This window comes from Wyeomyia smithii, chromosome 2 (genome assembly GCF_029784165.1).
Source record: "Wyeomyia smithii strain HCP4-BCI-WySm-NY-G18 chromosome 2, ASM2978416v1, whole genome shotgun sequence".
Classification (NCBI taxonomy): Eukaryota; Metazoa; Arthropoda; class Insecta; order Diptera; family Culicidae; genus Wyeomyia; species Wyeomyia smithii.
Genome location: NC_073695.1, coordinates 114,246,973 through 114,270,530, shown reverse-complemented (window position 1 = coordinate 114,270,530; position 23,558 = coordinate 114,246,973). Strand labels below are relative to the sequence as shown.

Below are 23,558 nucleotides of genomic sequence, written 5' to 3'. Positions count from 1 at the left end.
TTATTGTGAATTTATATAATTATCCATTTGACTGACATTCCGTATCTCAAACATAGGCATATAAACAAAGATGAACATAAAAACACAGAATAAAGTGATTTGCTGTTGGTTTCATCGTTCTTTGCATTAATATACCGTAATGCATCAAATTTCGAACACTTTAGCTATGATGTAACTTTTTGCACTAAAAAATCAACAAAAAATTAACTCTCTCACCGATCTTAAAGGTTTAACATGTTGGTTATTCAATTGTTGTTGCAATTAAGTGCTGTTTATACAGATTTAAACACTTTTTGTACACGAAAACAAGGAGAATTTGGAAATCGGCTTTGATTCAAACTCCGAACACTTGAACAGAATCGCTAAGAGATAGGCAAACCGTCTAAATACTGACTGTCACTTTTTTCAACGCCTGCTGATTCCCAGGCCCTACAGTAAAGAACCATACATCACTGGGTGAAGGACATTCCAAGGAACGAAATGGTGTATAATAATCATGCTTTTTAATAAACTAGTTCTAATTATTCGGTTTTTATTGTGAAGTGTTCGAAGTTTGAATCGAAACGGTATTTCGAAAGATTTTCATTCAACTCTGAAATGTTAGGCAAGTAGTGCGATGACGTGATTTTTATTTACAGTGTAGACTCAAGCGAGATGGTTTTGCCAAGAAAAATTTACTACGTTAGAATTTTAGACAGGAAATAAAATAAGGATACTTTTGTAGTTGCCAAAGTTTTAGAGCCAATAAACAGTAACGATACAGTGAAATACATGGTTACATTATGAATACCCTTTTATTTCACTTTATTCATCAACAAAAAAAGTTGAATTCAATGTATGCTTGAGCTTATGAAGCGCAAAAGTAACTTATTTCAGTTCACATCTCGAATCAGCATCCTGGTATACTTTAATCCAGAATAAGCACTCTTGAAATGATACCATGAAGCTGATCTTGCATCGTTTGCGTTCATATATTTTCCATTAAGATTACTGCAAAGAAAATTCATGCATAATATATTCGTTGATAGAAAACATGTATTTAACATACCTATGGTGACAGTTATTGTACCACCAAGCGCCACTATTTGACTCAGCACAGTTAGCAGAATTGGCATCGTTGTCACTGTCCAGTGTGGTGAATTTCATGCCTTTCTGATACGCCAATGAATCTCCCGCAGTTCCAGTGTAGGTTCCTATTTTTTTCAGCATGTACTTTTCTGTTTCGTTTCCAATTTCGAAATCGGAAAACTTAGCATATTTGAAATCCCCAACGAAGTCTTCCAATTCAACTAACAGCTGGTAAGTTTTCGATGAAGTTAACTTGTGCAACAATTCCAAACCGATCCAGTATTCTCTATCAGCTTCTCCGAAACCATGTTTGAATTCGGTCCAGTTACGATAAAAGTCCAATGATCCGTCGTACCGATGTTGGATCACCAACCAGCCACCGCCGAATTTTGTTTGCTCGCAGAAGCCCACAAATGGTTCATCCTCCATAGATGGTTGTAGTAAATACTTTCCGGATATTTTGTTTGGCTCGGCAGAACAGGAGTCGTACGGACCTCGGAGTTTGAACTGATGCAAATTAGAAAGCATCCGCACGTTATCGGAAGGTCCCTTAATGGGTTTCAAGTTAAATAAAGCTTTGCGTAAATTTTCGTGATTCGAGCAACTTTTTTGCTGCTGCAAAATCTTCCATGATTGGCTTAACACCTGTTTGAAATTTCGCCCTAGGGCTTCATCTAAGCGCATAACCATCCACGCCATTCCTTCGTTGCTCTTATCGAGATGAGCTTGATTCCGTGCCATCAATTCATTTTGTTCCTTTAGATCATACCCCAGCTCCATAAACTTGTACTCCAAATAGTCCAACTTGGCGAGCAAGACTTCGAAACCGACTCCTTCTTTAGCTGTATCAGTTTTGACCGTTGGTAATTCCCCAGGTTTGGCAAACTGGACGAGAAACAGTAACGGAATTAAGAAAACCGTATTAAATCCCGTCATTTCTATAGTTGGCGCGATATCGTTGCGAGACGTAGGCAGAATTTATCTAAATACAGCGTTGTTCCTATTTTATCACCTCTCAATTTTGGCAACTTCCGATGTTGGTAATTTCATTGTGCTATATTCAAAATAATTCAGACCCTGATAAAATTGGAGCGATTTTGTGCTGAGCGCTATGCCACGAGATACACTTTGTTTATTTGGATAATTTTTTGCCTCATGAGATCCAGTCATGAATTGAACATCAATAACAAAGACATAAAGCACAAGGAACCCCATCTAATGAAAATCAAATTAAACAAGCATGAGATTTACCTAAAGTAGTAAAACATACCTATATTTTCCATTATATCGATCCAGAACACTGCAGGACCTGGCCCTGGGCGTGCAATCTTATTCACAAATGTATGCATATATATACAAGCGTTGTCCAAACATATTTGTATGCGAAACGAAAAATCCCCGCGCTTGTTGACCGTATGTACTAACCGCTTGTCGGTCTGTCGGATCTTAATCAGTGCAAAAGCTTAAGCCCAACCGAATATGAAGCATTCGCTCGTTCCGATTTTGGTTTCGCTCTCGCTATACTTGAACCAGCACTTAGTAAACTTGCAAAAGTGCGGAGAGAGACAAATAAAAACTCGCGATCTCATAACAAACAGCTTTGATGTTCAACCCGGCGATTATCCGTGGCATCTCGCGATCTTTATCAAACATCCTATCAGGCAGTACATTTGCGGGGGAACGCTGGTCGGTCAGAGTGTTGCCATCACTTCGGCGCATTGTGTCGTTGTCCCTGGATTGAGAACGGCAAGACAACCCGATGAGCTCGTGATACTAGTTGGAAAGCATTTACTAAGCGCTCAAAGCGAGTCGGTAGCGGAATACGAGTTAAGTTCAATAATACTTTATCAGAATTCCGCTGATACTGTGGAAGTCAGACATGATATAGCGCTATTGATAACGAAAGAACCGGTAGTTTATGGGAAGTTTGTTCAACCGGCATGCCTCCCAACATTTTCGTTGATTAAAAGTCAACTGTCTGGAACGATTGTCGGCTGGGGATACACGGAACAGAACGCGGTTTCTGATACACTAAGAGCAGCGAACGTACCGATCGTGCTGAAGGATGACTGCATTAGGAGCAATCAGGAGGCGTTTAAGAACAGTGTAACAGATGAAATGTTTTGCGCCGGTTACCGGAATGGTACCAACGCTTGCAACGGCGATAGCGGAGGGGGAATGTTTCGGAATATACGAGGAAAATGGTACTTGCTAGGAGTAATTTCCTTCACGGCTGCACAGGAACGGAATCAAAATTTGTGTAGCTCTACGGACTATACAGCGTTCGTGGATGTGGCGAAATATAGAAGATGGATAATGGAAAACTCAAGTAAGTGGTGTTCTTAAGTCTTAATTCTAGTACTTTTTTAAGTTACGAAGTGTTTAACTTTTAAATGCAGCAGATATTTTTCCAATTATTGATGTAACTTTTGTCTAATCTTTTTCGAATGGTTCAGCAGTGTCAGCTAAGTATGTATTTGCAAAGTTGTGACTTTACTACACTTGCAAACAATTTCGTAACAGTTGAGACACATTTGTTCCAGTGCTAAATCTAATCGGAAATGGCGCCAACTTCGCACAATGTTACCGGGATTTCGCTCTATCCAACTTTTGCGTGTAGAATTCACAATTGAGACTCTGGATGTCATCAAACTTAGCGTGATGCACAATACTACAAAAAGATTATATTTTGATGAATAAACAGACGTAAATGAATTTGCAAAAGTACGTTGTTTAGGTTGGTTGGATTATGGCGAATAATTCCAAATTTTAATTGCGAGCGCGCGGAAACGCTTTTTGACGCGCTTGTTCCGGAGACATTTGGGGATCGTTATTTGGACAGAGCCGGAATTACGATTGTGCAGTCTTGTGTGATGCCTCAAAATGAAACAAAACTGTTTTTTGTCGTACGTGTTTACAATTTAGACCATCTTCTTACGAGGTTTCTTTGTTGAAAACTTATCAATTGGAGGCTATCCACGTTCCAAGTGGACAGATTTTTGATCGTTTCGAACAGATGTACAGTGGACAGATTTTTGATCGTTTATCCTTTGTGGACAATCGCCCATATAAGCTCTTAAAATTTTGTTGAAGACAATATTTTACACCCATCCTCTCTCTTAAGGTGTTGCATAAAATAATACTGTACACACTTAAAATTTTTTGCCGGGTCTCGGTAACTTATTGCCGAGAACGGCACCACTGAGTGCTCGGTTAAAAAAATAATGACAGCTGTCATATTTGTTCGTAAATCTCGGTTCACCCAACTAAAATTTCGGCACAAAATATCCGAAATCTCGGTAGCAATATTTTGTGCCGAAATTTCAGTTAGGTTGAACCGAGATATACGATAAAATGTGACAACTGTCATGATTTTTTTAACCGAGCACTCAGTGGTGCCGTTCTCGGAAATAAGTTACCGAGACCCGCCAAAAAATTTTAGGTGGAAAGTTTCACATTAAATCGAGTTTTGATTTGAAACTTTATGAAAATATCTAAAATGGCTCCGGACATTCAAAAGTTACCTTGAAAGCCACGTGAATTTCGTAAAAGTTTTATTTGAGGACGCCTAAACATTACCTAGTGTTCTAAGATCAATATCTTTCCATCAGTACATTTTATCACGGATTTTTAGGTAATACATTTCACCACATCCCTCAGCACCCTGACAATTTATGTCCGTAACTATGATTTTATACACTGGTCGTGTTCAGCGCATTATTCGATAGTTCTTTAAAAATTGCAATCGTTATAGATAAAATTGTTTCGTGGAAAAAGAAGTCATACAGCTAGTAATTAAATAGTAATTAAAATAGCTTCAAATTGAGCATTGCAGAGCAAAGTAATACATAGAGATAGTATATGTGCAGCTTGTTGCTGATTCCCGGGGAAATCACCAATTACTCAAAACGAGTGTATAACGAAAACGGAACAGTTTTGTTACTCTGAGAATCGTTTAGACATTCTCTGTAAGCAATGAAGTACGTTGGTATATTTTTTGTTATCAGTAGCCTGTCCACAATCATATTAACTTCGCCTTTAGTGGAAAAAAGAGATGGTGGGTTTTCAAAATATTGTTCAGTTCGCTCTTCGGCTATTTTATTAACTAATTACTGTTTTTTTTAATTTAGATTCCAGTTTCGGGAGTAACTGTTTGGGTGATGATCAGTACGGGACAAGATCAATGAAGAAACAATACTTTGTCCACAACAATCAAGAGGTTACTTTCTTGCAAGCCTGGAGACTTTGTCAGAATGTTGGGCACCAATTGGCTACGATAACTTCGGAGGAGGACAGTCGGTTGGTTGAGCAGGCAATTGCAAAATCTAGTAATACCAAAGGGCCCTGGTTTATAGCAGGAACTGATTTGGGAAATGAAGGTCATTTTGTGTGGATCACTACGAATAAACCGGTCGGATATATGACCGGCTATTTGAACTTTGCTCCCGGACAACCGAACAACGCTTGGGGTAACGAACATTGCTTGGAAATTGGCCGTTGGAGTGGAGTTTCCTGGAATGATGTACCTTGTGAATGGAAGCAGCGCTATATTTGCGAACATGTCAGCTGGAAATGAAAGTATTTCTCGTACATTTGTGTTGGATTCCGCAATGATGTGTTACGTTTTATGACTGTCATACACAATGAATAAATTCAACTTGTAATAACACTCTTAGTGCATTTTTAGACAATATTGAAAATTTTTGCTTCTGAATGGAGGAGATCTTTGTGTGTTTGAGTTTTTGCGTACCTCACGTTTCATATAATGGACGTATATTTCATGGAATACTCGAGCATCTGATAATATTAGATGGTTTGGAGGTAAAACTCCTAGATCTTAAACAGTATTTACTTGGATTCATTACTGCGACCGAAAACATTTGATCTTTTGTGACATTATACATGTGATATCCCCCAATTTTATATAATTTTTTTCTATTTTATCGGACAACAGGGTCTACATACAAGAAACTTAAAATCCAGTGGTGGGCACCGCTAACCGAAAATTTAGCGACGCTAATCGCTAAGTCGCTAACCGGAAAATTTAGCTCGATAATCGCTGAACGCTAAAACCCACATTAGCGGAACTTTCGCTAATCGCTAATCGCTAACTTTTCAAAATGTAAATAGTCATATCGCTATATTTATTGCTCGTGTTTTGTAGGTTTTGGACCACTTTGCTCTGTTTTGGTTGAACAAACGAAAACAATTTATTTTTAAAGCTATTTACAGTAAGAGGTTCACGAAACGGTATTCATATTTGATTTTGTAAAAACAAGAATAACCAATTTTATTTAGCTTGCATTGAAAATAGATACTCTTAGGAATGTTTCCATAAAAATTCAATTATTATCTGAATCGAAAAAGTAGAACGAAGGTTGTCATAACTTCAAGCGCATTGCAATTTGCCAAAGTTTTTGGTGTGCCGAAAATTCAATCTAGACCTTGTGCTTGTTCTACAAAATGCTCCTGTGGCTTGTACGATAACTGGAACTCCATTCTAGGGTGAAAAAACTGACAAAAGTAACTTTCGCAGTAAAGTATGTTCATCTTTCGAAGTCGCTTTTCTACAAAATTTAGCGAATTAGCGATTAGCGTTTCGGAGGCCAAAATTTTAGCGACGCTAACAGTTTCGCTAACCAGCTCAAAAATTAGTGAAATCGCTAAATCGCTAACTGAATTTTAGCGTCGCTAATTAGCGAATTAGCGAATTAGCGGAATGGTGCCCACCACTGTTAAATCTAATAAATTAAAATATTATCCATCCAAGGGAGGCTCGAAGTGGTTATCTGATGAACCAACTCGATTCGCGCAGTCTAAAGCTCCAATGTTTAGTACAATGCTCTCAAGCAGTACTGATCACTGAACTCATTAGCAATTTTTATTATAAATCCCAGGTTCTTGCTTGCTTTGGATATGATACGGCTTTTTTTTCGGCTTAAGCTGATCACGGATTTCTTGGCAGATTTTGAGGTCATCAGCGTACACGATTCCACATTCTGGAGGAAATGTCAAGCAGACAACGTAGTAATACAGTGAGAACAGCATAGGTTCAACATAGCTACCTTGAAATACGCCTGAAGTACTTCGATAACTGCGGGATTCTACTTTTCTTAGTTTTACAGAGAGGTAGCGGATTTCAAGGAAGGTTTTAATCGACGGACGAAAGTAGCAGAAGCATCACTTACCTTACCAGTCAGCTCCAGGCCGAAGTGTCCCTTGCTGTTCGAAGAAGTCGTCTCCATTCAACTCGGTCCATGGCTGCAGCTCGCCAGCCATGTCCAAGGATGGAAAAACTCGTATCGCATAACAATCATTCGGGTATCATTTCTGAACGTGCTATTTATAAGCTTTCAATCCTAGCAAACCATCGCTATTAAAAGTTACATTCTCAAGCTTGCAAGAGACAACTTAGAGCAAAGAAATATATGGTAGCTTTCTTTGATGATTTTGTTTCAGTATTGCCTGCTTTAGGCGGAGCGAGCAACATATAGCGAGTGTTTCACGAAAGAATCGTAAACGATTGCACTCAAGCGATCGCAATGATTCTTTCAAATGTTGGTTGCTAGTAGGCGTAATTCGGCTACTCCACATCGTGCTTTCACCGTGATATACCACGATGATTCTTGGTGATTTCAAGTATCAGATGCTAATGCATCATGCTACAATTTCCGTAAGCATTGATGATACCTATTTGCTCCGGCAAGCAAACAATTGAACGCAATCTAACGTTCATTTGGATTCATAGTTTTGTATCACTGGCGATAATATCTCAAAGCTTCTCGCGATAATGTTGAGTGCAAGTGAACTTGGATACAATAAATACTATCGTGTTTGAATCATTCAGTCTCCTTCTATGGTATTCGGAACTGTTAGAAGCGAAAAACAATCAGCAGCGTTTCTATGGACAACTTGTACGCGAGTGGAAATAGTTGAACGATAACTGATAAATCAAAGAACACATTTGCATGAAATATTGCTAGTGAGTGAACTTTTCCATGCTTGGCCATGTCGTCTGCGGAGGCCCCGCAGGTCGTCTTCCACTTGATCGAGCCACCTTGCTCGCTGCGCGCCTCGTCGCCTTGTTCCAGTCGGGTTGTTATCAAGAACCATTTTCACCGGGTTGTCGTCCAACATGCCCAGCCCACTGTAGTCTCCCGATTTTCGCCGTTTGAACGATGAGTGGTTCTCCCAGCAGCTGATGCAACTCGTGGTTCATCCGCCTCCGCCATGATCCATCTTCCATCTACACTCCACCACAGATGGTACGCAACACCTTCCGTTCGAAAACCCCAAGGGCGCGTTGGTCCTCCACGAGCATAGTCCAGGTTTCGTGGCCGTAGAGGACTACCGGTCTGATCAGTGTTTTGTAGATGGTTAACTTCGTGCGACGGCGGATTTTATTCGAGCGTAGTGGCCTCCGGAGTCCAAAGTAGGCACGATTTCCTGCCATAAGGCGTCGACGAATTTCTCTGCTGGTGTCGTTGTCAGCAGTCACCAGTGAGCCCAGGTACACGAGCTCATCTACCACCTCGATTTCATCACCGCTAATATGAATTCGTGGCGGGAGGTTGACACTGTCTTCTCTGGAACCTCTTCCTCTCGTGTACTTGGTCTTCGATGCGTTTATGGCCAGTCCAATTCGTCCGGCTTCAGCCTTCAGTCTGACGTACGTCTCCGTCATCTTTTCAAGGGTTCGTGCTACAATATCAATGTCATCGGCGAAGCCAAAGAGCTGAACAGACCTTCTAAAAATCGTGCCACTCGTGTCGATACCAGCCCTACGTATCACACCTTCCAAAGCGATGTTGAATAGCAAGCACGATAATCCATCACCTTGCCGTAACCCTCTTCGAGATGTGAAGGGACTCGAGAGTGTCCCCGAAACTCGAACTACGCACATCACCCGATCCATCGTCGACTTGAACAACCGTGTCAGTTTATCTGGAAAGCCGTAATCGTGCATAATCTGCCATAGCTGGTCTCGAACGATTGTGCCGTATGCCGATTTAAAATCGATGAACAAGTGATGTGTGGGCACGTCATACTCACGGCACTCCTGTAAGACCTGCCGTAGCGCGAATATTTGGTCCGTGGTGGCGCGGGCACCCATAAATCCCGCTTGGTATTGCCCCACGAATTCCCTTGCAAACGGTGATAGTCGACGGCACAGAATTTGAGAGAGTACCTTGTAGGCGGCGTTCAACAACGTAATTGCGCGGTAGTTGCAGCAATCCAACTTGTCGCCTTTTTTGTAGATGGGGCACACTGTACCCTCCATCCACTCCTCCGGTACTACCTCTTCCTCCCAAATCTTGGCAATAACCCAGTGTAGCGCCTTAGCCAGTGATTCACCACCGTGTTTTAACAGCTCGCTGGGGAGTTGGTCAGCTCCAGCGGCTTTATTGTTTTTCAGCCGGCCGATCTCCTCTCTAACCTCCTGGAGGTCAGGGGCTGGGATTCTGTTGTCATCTGAGCGTACACCGGGATCTACTACCACTCCGTCGTCGCACAGTGGGGCGACTCCATACAAAGGCTGGCCAAGCAAAAAAAAAATGTCGATAAATGCGACAAAAACTTAGTATTTACATAATTTTGGGGCGCTGAACACGAATTTGGCATCAATTTTTTGTTTGGGGCTGTCCATAAAGCACGAAATCCAATTTTAATATTTTTTTGTCACTTTTTTCCTTTTTCATAGTATTATATGATCTTTGAGCACAAGTAAGGCCATCGGGCGTCCTCCCAATTGAAAAAATACGTAATTTATGGACGACCCCTCGAACTAAACAAATTTCGCCTAAATATATTTTTTTTTAATGAACCAAAACAACATAAGTAATACAAACTAATTACAAATTGAAAAAATCACCATCAGCATCATCATCTTCCTGAATTTATTGGTGCCGCTGAAGTTGAAGGCTCCATAATAAAATTCAACGAATTTATGAATTTGAAAACCAAGACACTGGAATGACACAACGTTCTAAATGAATACGAAAAGATGCGGAGGGCGACGACTGCTCTTTGTTTTTTTTTCTCATTAAGCAAAATGTGTGCTTTACTTTTGTATGCAAACGAGTGCGAAGCAAAAGCAATCTTCAAACGGACTATTGTTAGCCGGAGTTTGATGGTATGAATCTGCTGCTAGTATTTAACACATCCATCAGTTCAGCGAATTTCATGATCATAAATTGAAAAGAGCTGAATGTTTTTAATATTGTTTTAAATTTGCAGAAAGTGATAGAGTTTGACATAATTAAAAGTTTCATAAAGATTTGTTTACTATTTTCTTATTTAACACTTATTTTATAACTTTTAATTGATAAATTTTGTAATTTTTGCCCAAATTTTTGTTTTATTCTTACGGATTGAGTTCGATATCATAAATTTCCATTAATGGGGTATCATGGTTATGATTAAAATTAATCCTGGTTGAAATTTCAACCTCAACAACAAATGAGAAAAAAAACTGCTATCGCTTTTTTCACGAAAGTGACAATTTGCGCAGTTTTGCGCAGCAGCGGACAGTATGTATTTGAAAGCTTACGTTTTTACCTAAATTTTGAATGTAGTCACAACGGTGGCAAACTGCGGCAACTAAACTTTTAAGCTACTTTTATACAAAAAATCATGTTTTTTAAATTTTTTCTAGTGTCAGGCCTATTATGACTAAATTTTACAATATCTCATGAAAAGGGTTTGTTTTGCACAATATTTACAACAACTTTTTCTTTGACGTCAAAAAAATTTCAAGCTATCATTGAAGCTACAGAGCGTTTAAAAGTAATGTACTTTTTTAAAAAAAAAGACACAAAACGCCAGTTTGCCAAGCTTTGAAAAGTCATAAAAAATTCAGATTTCATGATATTGCGCCCAGATTTTGGATTTAGACACTTGGATGTTATAGCAATAAAGGAAAAATATTATGAAACAGCTAACGAAAAAAAATTTTTTTGGCTGATGGCCAGCGATTCCCCACTGTGCGTCGTCCTCTGCTACATCGCCATTAAGGTGCTCATCGTAGTACTGCTTCAACCTGTCAATCACCTCACACTTGTTCGTGAGAAGGTTGCCGTCAAGGTCCCTGCACATGTCGGCTTGTGGCACATAGCCTTTGCGGGAACAGTTCAGCTTCTCGTAGAACTTTCGTGTGTCATTCGCACGGTACAGTGCCTCAATCGCCTCGCGATCTCGATCTTGCTCCTGGCGCTTTTTCTTCCGTAAGACCGAGTTTTGCCTGTTCCGTGCGCGTCGGTAGCGCTCCACGTTCGCCCTCGTTTGGTGTTGCAGCATTCTCGCTCGTGCTGCATTCTTCTCTTCCACTAACTATTTGCACTCGTCGTCAACCCAGTCGTTTCTCTTGTTCGGAGCCATAGTACCAAGCGCCGCTACAGCAGTACTACCTATGGCTGATCGAATGTCCCTCCAGCCATCTTCAAGAGTAGCTGCGCAAAGCTGCTCTTCCGTTGGTAATGCTGCTTCCAGCTGCTGCGCGTACTCCTGTGCAACCTCGGCGTCCCGTAGTTGCCCGATGTTTGGTCGCGGTGGGCGACTTTGACGCGTGTTTCGCACCGTCGAAAGTTTTGGGCGCATGCATACTGCAACAAGGTAATGGTCCGAATCAATATTCGCACTGCGGTAGGTGCGAACGTTGATGACGTCAGAGAAGAATTTACCATGGATCAAAACGTGGTCGATTTGGTTCTCCACTTGTAAGTCAGGTGATCTCCAGGTGGCTTTGTGGATGTCTTTGCGGGGGAAGAAGGTACTTCTGACTACCATACCGCGGGAGGCTGCAAAGTTCACACATCGTTGGCCGTTATCATTTGATGCGGCGTGCAGGCTATTCGGCCCTATCACCGGTCTGTACATTGCCTCCCGTCCTATCTGAGCGTTCATATCACCGATGACGATCTTAACGTCCCGTTGCGGACAGCTATCATACACCTGCTCCAGCTGCGCATAAAACGCTTCTTTCTCATCGTCGGCTCTTCCTTCGTGTGGGCAGTGCACGTTGATGATGCTGTAGTTGAAGAACCGGCCCTTAATTCATAACTTACACATCCTCGCACTGATCGGCTGCCACCCGATCACGCGTTGGCGCATCCTACCCAGCACTATTAAGCCCGTTCCAAGCTCGTTGGTAGTGCCACAGCTCTGATAAAACGTAGCCTCTCGCTGTCCGCTTTTCCATACCTTCTGTCCCGACCAGCAAAGTTCCTGCAGTGCTACGATTTCGAAGTTGCGTGGATTCAGTTCATCATATATGATCCTATCGCAGCCGTGAAAGCCTAACGATCTGCAGTTCCATGTACCGAGTTCCCAATCGTAGTCCTTATTTCGTCGCCTAGGTCTGTGCCGATTGTTCCGATCCGTATTAACTTCTTCGAAATTTGCAACATTTGGTGTTTTTCGGGGCGGCTTGTTGGGCCTTCCCCAACCCCCTGTCTCGCCGGAGGACCATCGTGTCAGCTCTGATTAGAGTCCCACGCTGACACCAGGACGTCGATCAGCCGCTCCTAACATGGAGATCATACGCTGTTTTGAGCCGCACCATCTTGGTGGACAGACGCTCGGGTTGGCGAAGCATTTCCTCTACCGCCGAGATATGGTTACCGCGCCAACGATCGCGTCGCACCTTCTCACTTAGCTATTGTCGGATGATAACATTGCCCAGGCAACGCCAACCAGTTGTGTCCATGTTTTTACTGGTGGTCTATCGTATCATATGACTCGTGGAGGCGTGAGATAGGAACTTGTGAAGACCGGAGCTAAGTTTGACACTCCTTCCAAGTTGTCGACTCACCAGTTGAAGCCCAGCAGAAGCATCAACATGCTTTAATTTGGTTAGCAGTATAGTGTGATCAACGCGGTTGAACGCTGTTTTAATGTCAGTATACACCGTGTCAACTTGTGCTTCATTTTCCATATATTAAACTCAACAAGATATGTGTTAATTGAGCGACCAGGAAAAAAGCCATGCTGATCCGTTGAAATGTATTGCGTAACACTTCTTTGCAACGAGCCACCGATCAAGACCTCACAAAGTTTTGAGCCAGCGCAAAGCGATGTAATCCCCCGATAGTTGATTACATCGCTTTTATTACTTTTCTCGAACACAGGACAAATATAAGCCCTTCTTCAAAATTCAGGAAATGTTTCCTGATAAAGCAGAAGGTTAATAATTAACTGTAACTGTTCCGAAAGAGCAGATCCGCAATATTTGAAGACGATTGATGGTATTCCGTCCGGCCCTGGGGTCACTGATGATTTTGATTGCTTCAGAGCCTCTACAACTTCATTTTATGAGAAAATAGTTAATTTTATATCACATAGGCGTTCGCAGGAACGAGCTTCAGAGCATTTTGTATATCACGAATTGAAACACTGCCGGTAGCGAAAAAACTAAAAAACTGCTGAGCAAAACAGATTACTAATGTTTCTCAGTATTACTGGAAAATTGATCTTAAAGTGACATTTGCGCTGGAAGTTCAGTTTCCTTGCGTTTCTTGTTAATGAAGTATCAAATACGTTTGGGATTTCGTTTGAGATCATAATGCAGATTCTGGCAAATTCTCGCTTGGTGAAGGCATCTCGAAAACGGGAATACTTCTTCACCACCGTGGATCTCTTACGTTTGAGACGACTAAGATGTTGATTTGACCAGGGTGATTTCAGTTTTGGCTTGGGTCGAGAAATCAATTCACGAAAGAGTGACAAGAACCGTTGGTTGAAAAGTGTTACAGTTATATTAATATCTTTTGTATCCAGGAACGACCAGTCCAGTGTTATGAAAATGACTACAAGACAATGACAGCAAATTTTCAACTGATCCGGCTCTCATTGTATTGTACAGCACTCTCTGCTCCCCACACGTTCGGTTAACAGTCCGACAGCAACTGACGACAGCACACATGCAACTCCATACGGACTGTTATTTTTCATCTTCATATGTCTGTTGGTATTCCCAAGCTGTCGCGAATGACAGCCTGTAATCTTCCGACATCCTTCAACACGAATCCGAGCGGGATGTCAGGTGATTATGATCACGACAGTAGGGCCGATGAAAGAATGAAAGAGAGATGGTGCGAAGCACGTTTTTTCTTACGTAGGGAATAATAACAACAATGGAAACGGTTTGCTTCGTATTCAATATGCCACCGGCCTGTGAAAAAAGAGAAACGAAAAAATGCAAGTCGACGACAGCCGCAGCCGATCAGCAGGCTGTCAACAGGAACAGGACATCCTTAAAATGAGCAAACTAGGCTGTCATGTCCGAACGAACAAAATACATGCGCAAGAATGAGCTGTCGTACGCAACACAAGACAGTTTCTTTGCCTTGTTTAAGCTGTAGCTGTATGTGAGCTCTCATGAATAGCTCATGCATGAGGCTGTTAGAGTGAAGAGAGAGAAAAGTCGTCAGTATAGTGTCGCTCTCCAGTCATTTTCCTAAGCTTGGACCAGTCTGTTGAGTGCAAAGCTTCATTGAATCTAGCAAAATCAGTTTGGAAGAAGTCAAACTCTCTATCATTAAGAACCTCATTTTATTCAACTAGTAGTTAACAGCTGAGTGTGGAAAAAAGGGGAGGGTGTAACGGATCAACTTTGGTAACAGCATCAGATAGTTGCATCACCTCGCACTGATTGACCAGTCTAGTAATGCCATTCCATCCACGAGTGCACTGTTTGCAGGAGTGAACACAGAGTTTACAAAATCAAGTTGAACTTTCCAAAAAAATTTTTTTCAACAAAGGCCAGGTTGATTGTAGCCGCCAAACAGTAAGTGAAAGACCTGCGGTCCCAGTTTCTCGGATACTTTAAATGCACACTCGTTCGACACTATTCGAGGAGGTTGAAAAATCAGGCGGGATGTAAACAACGCCAAGACAAATAGTTCGGTTACTACCATTCACATTAACCGAAGGTTGGTCGGTACCACTACCACTAATGACTGCTTTTGTTACTGATTCCGTTAAACTGTAACGTTTTGAAGTAGAATACTTCTCTCAGGAAGTTTGGCTACATAGGGATGTGAAATGAAAATCTAAAACCGAAAAAAGTGAAAAATATGTCCAATTTCAAATGCTAATAAATCGGTTAGTATTCGATGGATTTCCTTCGTTCTGGCAGCAATAGATTGGAAAATCTTCTAAGATTCTTCTCAAATGCAGATAATTGTAATGTTATTATTCAAACTATTGTACTATTGAAAATAGTCAAGCCTTGTCAAAACAAAAAATTCGGTCTCTGATTGGTCGTTATATGATTGCTTCCCAAGCACGGTCGACAGAATCATAGACCTTGCCATTTCAAATGTGCAATTTGGCCTATATAAGATCCTGTTTCACTCGAAGCCGCTCATTATAATTCTAGACTGCAACAGGAGCAGTCCTCCCTTAGCATCAGCAGTGGATACAGCAGTTGTAGCAATGCAGCGGATAACGGCCACAGCTGTGGTATGGCAACGGATAGCGGCGGAGCGCGTCTCAGCCAGCATCGATAACAGGACCAGGTGATGCAGGGCAGCGGATACCTATGGCAACGGAAGCGTCCACTACTGTGACAACGGGGATAGCGCAGCGGTTGACGTTGGTCTTATCATCAATATAAGCAGAGCCAGCTGATGCAGTGTGGCATTTTAGTGAAATGTTGTCTCTGAGCGATAGCAGGCACACCAGCAAATGCATCCAATGAAAAGAACGTTCTGGAAAACTTTTCAGTGTTTATTTTCCCCCAAGGATTACTTTATTCGCACTGTCAGTGATAACGCAAAGATGTAATCGGCATCTTATCAAACATTGAATCAAACAACAAATTGTCTTTTTCAGGATGAAATAAAAACCTAATTGAAGAGTTAATATTTTCTCTTGAATCAATTTACACTTTTAAGAAATTTGGAACAGATATATATTTGGCTTCATCTCTGTGTCTCAGAACGTACTGAATTATCTTTTCCTTCAGTCATGAGCACAACATCCGAAAAGCTCTCATTATCAGCATAAAAAATAATTTTTCGCATAACTAAAATTCAAAAATTATCAAGTTCAAATGATGACAAGCAATTATATTATTGAGAATGGTCAATCCTTGTTTGAGCGCAAAATTCGACTGATCTGATTAGTCGTTAATATGATTGCTTCCCAAGCACGGTCGACAGAATCATAGACCTTGCCATTTAAAATTTGCTATTTGTCTGCATAAGAGTAAGAATGGGAATATCGACTAAAAGGTTATCGATAGTTATCGATAATTTCCTACTACTATCGATAGGTTTTTCATCCCTATTTAAGAGCCTGTTTCAGTCGAAGCCACTCATAATAGTTCTAGACAGCGACAACGGCAGTCTTCCCTTAGCAGCAGCAGTACCAGTGCAGTGGATACCAGGCAGATAGCGGCCACAGCTGTGGCATTGCAATGGATAGTGCACTAGTTGCAGCCTATTTCAGCATCGATAGCAGCTGGGATAGCTGATACCAATAGCAGCGTATAGCGGCCAAAACATTGGCATGGCTATGGATAGCGATAGCAGCTGATCCAGTGAGGCACTTTAGTGAAATAAAGTCTCTGTGCGATAGCGGGCACTAGCAAATGCATTCAATGAAAAGTTAACTCATTTTGACAACACATGAGCCGTCTAGTTTTGAGTGTTAAATTAGCTTTTCACTGTTTATTTTATCACAAGAAATACTTTATTCGCACTGTCAGTGATAACGCCAAGATGTGATCGGTATCTTATCCGATATTGAATTGAACAACAAATTAAAAAATGACTGACACGCAAGCAGCCGGGTTTTCTTTCTTGTAAAAGTATTCTACTTCATCCTTGCGGTCGTGGCTTTGCACACAACCCTCCTGTGATTTTTTTTCAAGGTTACGGGGAAATCAGCGATCAGACACCTGAGAAGAGAACTCAGGGTTGTGGGGATGAGACTAGGGGAGAGATGCTGGGGTATTTACACTCTCCCAAACACCTGCTAATCCCTGTCCGACCCACTTAAACCCCTCTAGTCTCCAGCCCTGGTCTTCCCAGAATGACGGTTAAGTATTACGTCGGGTAGTGGCTTTTGTGCGTGATGCACCCTCTTTACTCTTATAACCTCCTAGCTAACTACCTGGACACTGGTAGTTAGCTACCACTGGCGTGTTGGTGGTTGACCCGGCACACACGTTGCAGCTCCAGGACAATCTGGGAGGCGGCCCCACATGGACTAGATTGTCCGGAGTAGTGCCAGGCCCGCTCACAGCCATCATGTCGCTCCTCGCTCTTACAAAACGGGGGCATAAAAAGAAGACATGCTCAGCAGTCTCCTCCGCATCCACGCACTCGGGGGAGGGAACGCACATGGGGAACCACGCGTGTCCGAACCTGTGCAGATATTGCTTGAAGCAACCATGGCTTGACAGGATCTGTGTCAGGTGGAAGTTCACTTCACCATGGCGCTTCCCAACCCACCCGGATGTCTCCGGTGTAAGTCGGTGCGTTCACCTGCCATTTGTGGAGTTAGACCATTCCCGCTGCCAGCGGAGCATCGAGAATGACCTTCTGGTACCTGGTATGCTCCTTGTGTCACGTTGGTCGAAACATTCCCTGTCCTCCTTGATGGCAATGCTGATAGGCATCATGCTGGACAATATACAGATTGCATCGTATGATACCGTTCGATGCGCACTCGCAACTCTCAGGCACATGGGCCTGTAGGTACTTTTCAGTTTACCGCGGTAACTGTTAGTACTTCGCGCTCTGGACCACACTGGCCCACCATAGCGTAGTGTGGACGAAACCACACTGGCAAGAGGTCTTTACTTGCTGTTGGTCCGATTTACGGTTGTTCACAACTGTGACCTCCGTCTTATGATGCGCTAGCTTCAGATTCCTGGAGCGCATCCAGTCCTCGACCTTGCGTATACAGTGCGCGTCCCTTAACTTGATCTCCTCGATCGACTTGCCTTAAACCTCCAGCGTAATGTCGTCTGCAAAGCCGACGATCACAACCCTTACAGGGAACTTGAGTTTTAACACCTCGTCATACATGACATTCTATAACACCGGACCCAGGATAGAACCTTGTGGAACACCTGCGGTGATTAGGACGCAATGAACTATAACGTTTGTTGACGGTTATAAGTACACCTCTACACCAAACATTATAATCAGTTCCGAATAGCTGCGGTGAATGGAACCGGTTGTTAAGCCAAGCCTCAGTAAAAATCACCACGGCGATTTGCGCGTCGCTAACTGAGATGGAGAGGTCATCGACTCTAGTTCGGAGTCCCCTAACGTTCTGATAGTATCAGCGGATGCCGCTAGAATTTAAGGGGTAATATCTACCAACAAAAATCATTTTTTTATTGGCTTAAATTATGCTAAAACTATCCTAAAATCAAAATCTACATCGCTCAAGTACTGATCTGAACTCAAAATTCGTTTAAATCAATTTTCTACCGAACAACTTTTGTGCTCTAAAACCTCATTTTTCGTTCATCTTGGCGATGCTCCTTTTTTTTAATTTCGAGGCTTTGTAAACTAGTAGAAGTTGCCTATGATCGATATCGTGTTTCAAATTTAAAGTATAGAGGTCGCTGCATCCAGTTTCGACCGTTCCAGCGTCTCTACAGCACGAGTTTACTCACAATTTCCCTTTGTTTAGTCGATCAGCCGTTCTCGTTGTGTACGTTCTTTGTTCGAGTTTTTCTATACTTTTTAACTGTGAGTTATACTCAAAAGTACGTTTTTCAAATGATGTGAAAATTTTGAAAAAGGCCGTGTAATGTAATTGCACTTAACGATGTTTATTCCGCTTTTTTCAAGTTATGTCATTCTCTTAGATTCGCAAGACGCAACGAGCTTTTTCCGTATGTAAGGGAACACATTCTACGTGGACAGATTTGAGAGGGGGAAGGGGTCTGTATAATGTCCACGGTACATTTATTTATTTATTTGTGGCTTGGGATCAAATTAATTTCGTGGCGTATGGAAGCAAATTGCAGAAGTACAGTGCTCTCAGCCACGCAACAGTATATCACGCTGTTGCGTGATGCATCCTGCATCACATAACAAAAATCTGTTCTTAGTTTAAAATACTGCGGTGCTGTGTAGTCAAACTCAAAATTTTTACAGTGGCCATCGCTTTTAAAATCAGCCATTTTAGTTTTCGGCCACAAGAATAATTTAAACGACTTTCTTGCGTAAAAAGAACAACACATTTTTTAATGTTAACCGAAAGCTGTCGTTATAATGCTAAGGAACCAAAATAATAGTTTCAACAAACACAACTAACGACATGATTTTGTAAATGGTCCACAGAGGTGGAAAACTATTCGCGGATTTCTTAATGGTAGCATATAATTGGACAGAATATCATTGGACAGCCCTGAGCTAGAAGTCTCAATGTTGCATGCTAAACCAGCAACATATGACTTCTGTTTCTGGATGGGAGCCAGAATAAATTAAGAAAACGCAAAAATTCATTCGGCCATTTTTTATTTCAATGCGGAACCAGTCCCGCATTGTAATAAAAAAAAGTTATATCACCCGCGGAAAACACTCAATTCTCTGAGCCGTTTGCAAAGTTTCTTTCAAATCAAAAGTGATCTATTATTTTTTGTATATATTCAGATTATTCTGACTGAAAACGCTCAAAAACATTGATTTTTACGCTTCCTCAGTAAAAGAGAAATTATGTTTAATGTTATATTGGCTAATATATATGAATAATGGTTATATAAAAGAAATAATTTCGAATGCTCTTGATCAAGTTGTGTAACCCACTTGAGATAATTTTTATCAAAGTTCTTCGTAGAAGTTGTTAGAGTAACGATGAAAGTTTATTCAGATAAAAACCGACAGTGTTAAGGAAATTGCTGAAAAAAAGCAGACACGAAAAAAGATTTGTGAAATTAGATATTTATCTTTCGTAACTGCATTGGACTTCTTATTCGTAATTAAAAATAAGTGTGCCACACTTACGCGAAGAGAAATTTTCTGGTACCGCAAGGTAAGGTGCATACAAGGTACACACTAAGAGATAGCATCTGTGCAGCTTGTTGTTGATTCCGGGGGGAACCACCGTTTACTTTAAACGTGTTTATAAAGGAAGCGCAAAAGATTTCATGCCCTGAGAATCATTCAAACAGCCTCTACAGAAGCAGTGGCAATGAAATACGTTGGTGTATTTGTTGTTATCAGTAGCCTGTTTACAATCATATTAACTTCGCCAATAGTGGAAGAAGATGATCACTATAATAGCCTGTTGTGCATTTGTTTTTTAAGTAACTATTTATTTTTTTGTTTTGTTAAGATTCCAGTTTTGGGTGCAACTGTTTGGATGAGAGGCCGTACGGAAAAAGATCAATGAAGAAACAATATTTTGTCCACAACAGTCAAGAGGTTACTTTCTTGCAAGCTTGGAGACTTTGTCAGAATGTTGGGCACCAACTGGCAACGATAACTTCGGAGGAGGACAGTCGGTTAATTGAGCAAGCGATTGCAAAATCTAGCAATACCAAAGGCCCCTGGTTTATAGCTGGAACTGATTTAGGAAATGAAGGTCATTTCGTGTGGATCTCTACGAATAGACCGGTCGGGTATTTGACCGGCTATTTAAATTATTCTCCTGGACAGCCGGATAATGCAGGAGGTAACGGAAATTGCTTGGAAATCGGCCGTTGGGGTGGCGTCGTTTGGAATGACGTGCCATGCGAATGGAAGCAGCGCTATATTTGCGAATATATCACCTGGAATTAGAATCGTTTTACGTATCTTGTGTCTTTATTCACGCAAAGAGTTTGTTCATAAAGCATTGAAAGATAAGTATTGCCAAGAATTATCGACAGCACGTTATTCGAACTTTAAAAGTATGATGCATTAGAGAAATTTTGTTAAGAAATCACATGAAATTAAAAACATCGCTAGAGGATAATTCATATAATTCTAAGTATTCCGAAACGGCCTGTAAATGTTGGTAGCACTCGCTCATTGAAAGTTCAAATCTAGAATGTAAAGTGAACTCAAATCTATGACGCGTATCGCTCACAAATAAACTTTAGCCTCCGCGAGCACACTGAATCATTCCATTTCATCGTTTGTGCTATCAGTTGTACACAGTGTTCGGTTTCTCCACGAATGGACGCTGCATTCGGTTCTCCAGAAGACCATTGTTTGAACTTAATCCGTTTATTGGTAAAACCCCACCGGAAAACACCTGCCGTTGCAAGATCATTGGCACCAATCCAAAATGTATCACTCTGTCCATAGCCGTTTTCGTTGAGCCAATCTTGCAGCGCACTGTTGTCGTACTGATCGCGGATTTGAACTAACGACATTCCTGCCTCTTGACAGTAGGAAATTGCTTCAAACCAGTTTCCTTCCTGGAATATTCGATTTTATCAATTGTCACTTATTTACATCATTATCATAGGCTGATTTACTGTAAAAGGGACCGTAAAAGTCTTCCAAAGACCTGATGAAGCACCCGTGCAAGGACTCAAACATAGATTTTTTGTCAAAATTTCTGAAAATATGAATGAGTCATGTCAAATGTGTAATCGTGCGAAATTATTTCAAACCTACCTCGAACTGTTTGATTTCCAAGCACGGCATCATAGGCCTCTACGGAGTGGTTGATTGTCGTAAACGTTAATACTATCGCTAGTAGCAGTATTCTTTGGTCCGTCATATTTGGCTCTTCGCTTGTAACTGTACTGTACAAATGACAACGATGCGCTACAGAAAAGAGTGATAACTGAATGCTGCTGGGATTCCCAGTTTAATTCTACGTACACTAATGTGTGGGCTCTAGATTGTCGAGATGCTCTGAAATCTTAGCCAGAATGATCCGAAATTTTGAGTGACCACTTTTTATATGAACGAAACTATGTGTACGTATTAGGCTTAGAAAAATCAGTGTTTCCCGTGAGTGGTGAAATTTTTCGAGCTCAAGAGTACTTTTCTAAAAAGGTGCATTCCAGCATACGCCTTATCTGAAGCATATAGTTGCGTAGAAAATACTGTCAAGCAACGAGTTTCAAAAAACTAATACATATTATTTTGCAAATAAAAAATACTGAGAGATTTGTTTCGGAACTGGAATGTTAAAAATGAACGTAAAACTCTAAATTAAAAATCTGATTTTGTTTTATGATCTGTCAAACATCGTGTAACCAACATATTTGGCTACATGGCATTTGTTGGTTTTGGTTTTTGTTCTTTTTGATTGATCGATGTGAAATATTAAAAGATGTGAAATATTATATTATGAATAAAGCGTTGTGTAGTGAGTTTTTTCCCATTATTGTTTATAATTACAAACGTCATGGACCAGAGTTGCGATAACGCACACATATATGAAATTTGACAGCAGTGAATCCCCTCTGGAAAAAAACATCTTCGTCTCCAATAACTGGCATAAGCAATAAACATAAAACCATAACAATGTGTGATTAAAATTACACAATTCACTCTTCTAAAATAAATGTTTCCGAGCTGTTGCAAAAATAAGCCCAAGCAGCAAAATATGTTTCGATTATGAACTTTGTGCATCACAGCAACAAATTCTTATGCGAAACTATATTGCAGTTACATCTCAGTTTCTTATACAATGACAAAAAAAGCGCAGGAGGTGGAGCCAATTGCAACATTTTCGTTGTTTCAACACAAGTTTCAAAAATGAAACCGCAATGTGTATGAACTAATGCATGGAATTTGATAACAACATGGTAAATGCTGCATGGTAAAATTTCAGCTACGTAGATGCATCGTGGCAACAACTGGGCGCAATATAAACTCAATAGCGTTGTGGTAAGATTGTAAAATGGCAAATGGTCAGAATGGAAAGAGATTGTCTTTATAGCGATTTATCTTTGATTATTTCCAGAAATTTGAAGATTCAACTCCAGTTATCAATTTCTATTCACTTTTCTCGTTTGTACTATTTACGTCATTTGCTGTAGAAACACTTGCAAGTTTATGGCTCGGTTTCAAATATTGCTTCCCTTATCATGCTTATGGTCATTACCAGTTTTAATTTTGCTTCTTAAATTCATCAGTACCTCAGCGTGATAATGAAATTCAAAGCAATTTATCACATTTCGTTTCAGAGACCCACACTTTTTGGACGACTCCTCGCGTATTTTTTCAAAAGGACCTATCTAACATTGAGAGACTCTCTTTGTTTACTTTCTCATTGATCAATAACTATGTTATATTTTCCATATTTCATAACACTCAATGCATAGTAAGCAAGACAGTATCACAGTCTCTCGATTAAGGGGAAGAAAGCTTGGAAAATATTTATAATGACGACGTAATTAACGAAACAAAGTAAGAAAGGAGAGAATCTCTCATTGTTACTTAGGTCCTTTGAAAAATTACGCGAGACTTCTAGTCCAAGTACCCAAAAGTTACAACGCAGTAAATAACCTCATCTCAAAAACAAATAAAAGGCGAACGATCGAGCAAAAGTTGCTGTTACATGGATTCAGAACATGA

At 40.9% G+C, this 23,558-nt stretch overlaps 3 protein-coding genes across 5 annotated transcripts; 1 reads left to right on the top strand and 2 right to left on the bottom strand.

Annotated features, from left to right (window-relative positions):
• Positions 1 to 796: 796 nt before the first annotated feature.
• On the bottom strand, positions 797 to 2,654 carry LOC129723664 (microfibril-associated glycoprotein 4-like). Of its 2 annotated transcripts, none has more exons than XM_055678003.1 (3): positions 2,339 to 2,654; positions 1,049 to 2,283; positions 797 to 990 (listed from the first exon to the last, which is right to left on the bottom strand). In XM_055678003.1, the coding sequence occupies exons 2-3, from the start codon at positions 2,002 to 2,004 to the stop codon at positions 873 to 875; spliced, it is 1,074 nt and encodes a 357-aa protein (XP_055533978.1). In that variant the 5' UTR covers positions 2,005 to 2,283; positions 2,339 to 2,654; the 3' UTR covers positions 797 to 872. The 2 variants fall into 2 exon arrangements, with proteins under 2 accessions (XP_055533978.1, XP_055533979.1); XM_055678004.1 differs by having other exon boundaries at positions 1,049 to 1,953; positions 2,339 to 2,652.
• Positions 2,513 to 20,991, top strand: LOC129723663 (plasma kallikrein-like). 2 transcript variants are annotated; one of them, XM_055678002.1, is made up of 2 exons: positions 2,513 to 3,397; positions 20,371 to 20,991. In XM_055678002.1, the coding sequence occupies exons 1-2, from the start codon at positions 2,548 to 2,550 to the stop codon at positions 20,814 to 20,816; spliced, it is 1,296 nt and encodes a 431-aa protein (XP_055533977.1). In that variant the 5' UTR covers positions 2,513 to 2,547; the 3' UTR covers positions 20,817 to 20,991. The 2 variants fall into 2 exon arrangements, with proteins under 2 accessions (XP_055533977.1, XP_055533976.1); XM_055678001.1 differs by lacking the exon at positions 20,371 to 20,991 and adding an exon at positions 5,199 to 5,737.
• On the bottom strand, positions 20,819 to 21,889 carry LOC129723666 (collectin-10-like). The gene is made up of 3 exons (XM_055678005.1): positions 21,642 to 21,889; positions 21,500 to 21,582; positions 20,819 to 21,439 (listed from the first exon to the last, which is right to left on the bottom strand). Exons 1-3 carry the CDS (start codon positions 21,745 to 21,747, stop codon positions 21,086 to 21,088), a joined length of 543 nt encoding a protein of 180 aa, XP_055533980.1. The 5' UTR covers positions 21,748 to 21,889; the 3' UTR covers positions 20,819 to 21,085.
• Between the last annotated feature and the right edge of the window lie 1,669 nt (positions 21,890 to 23,558).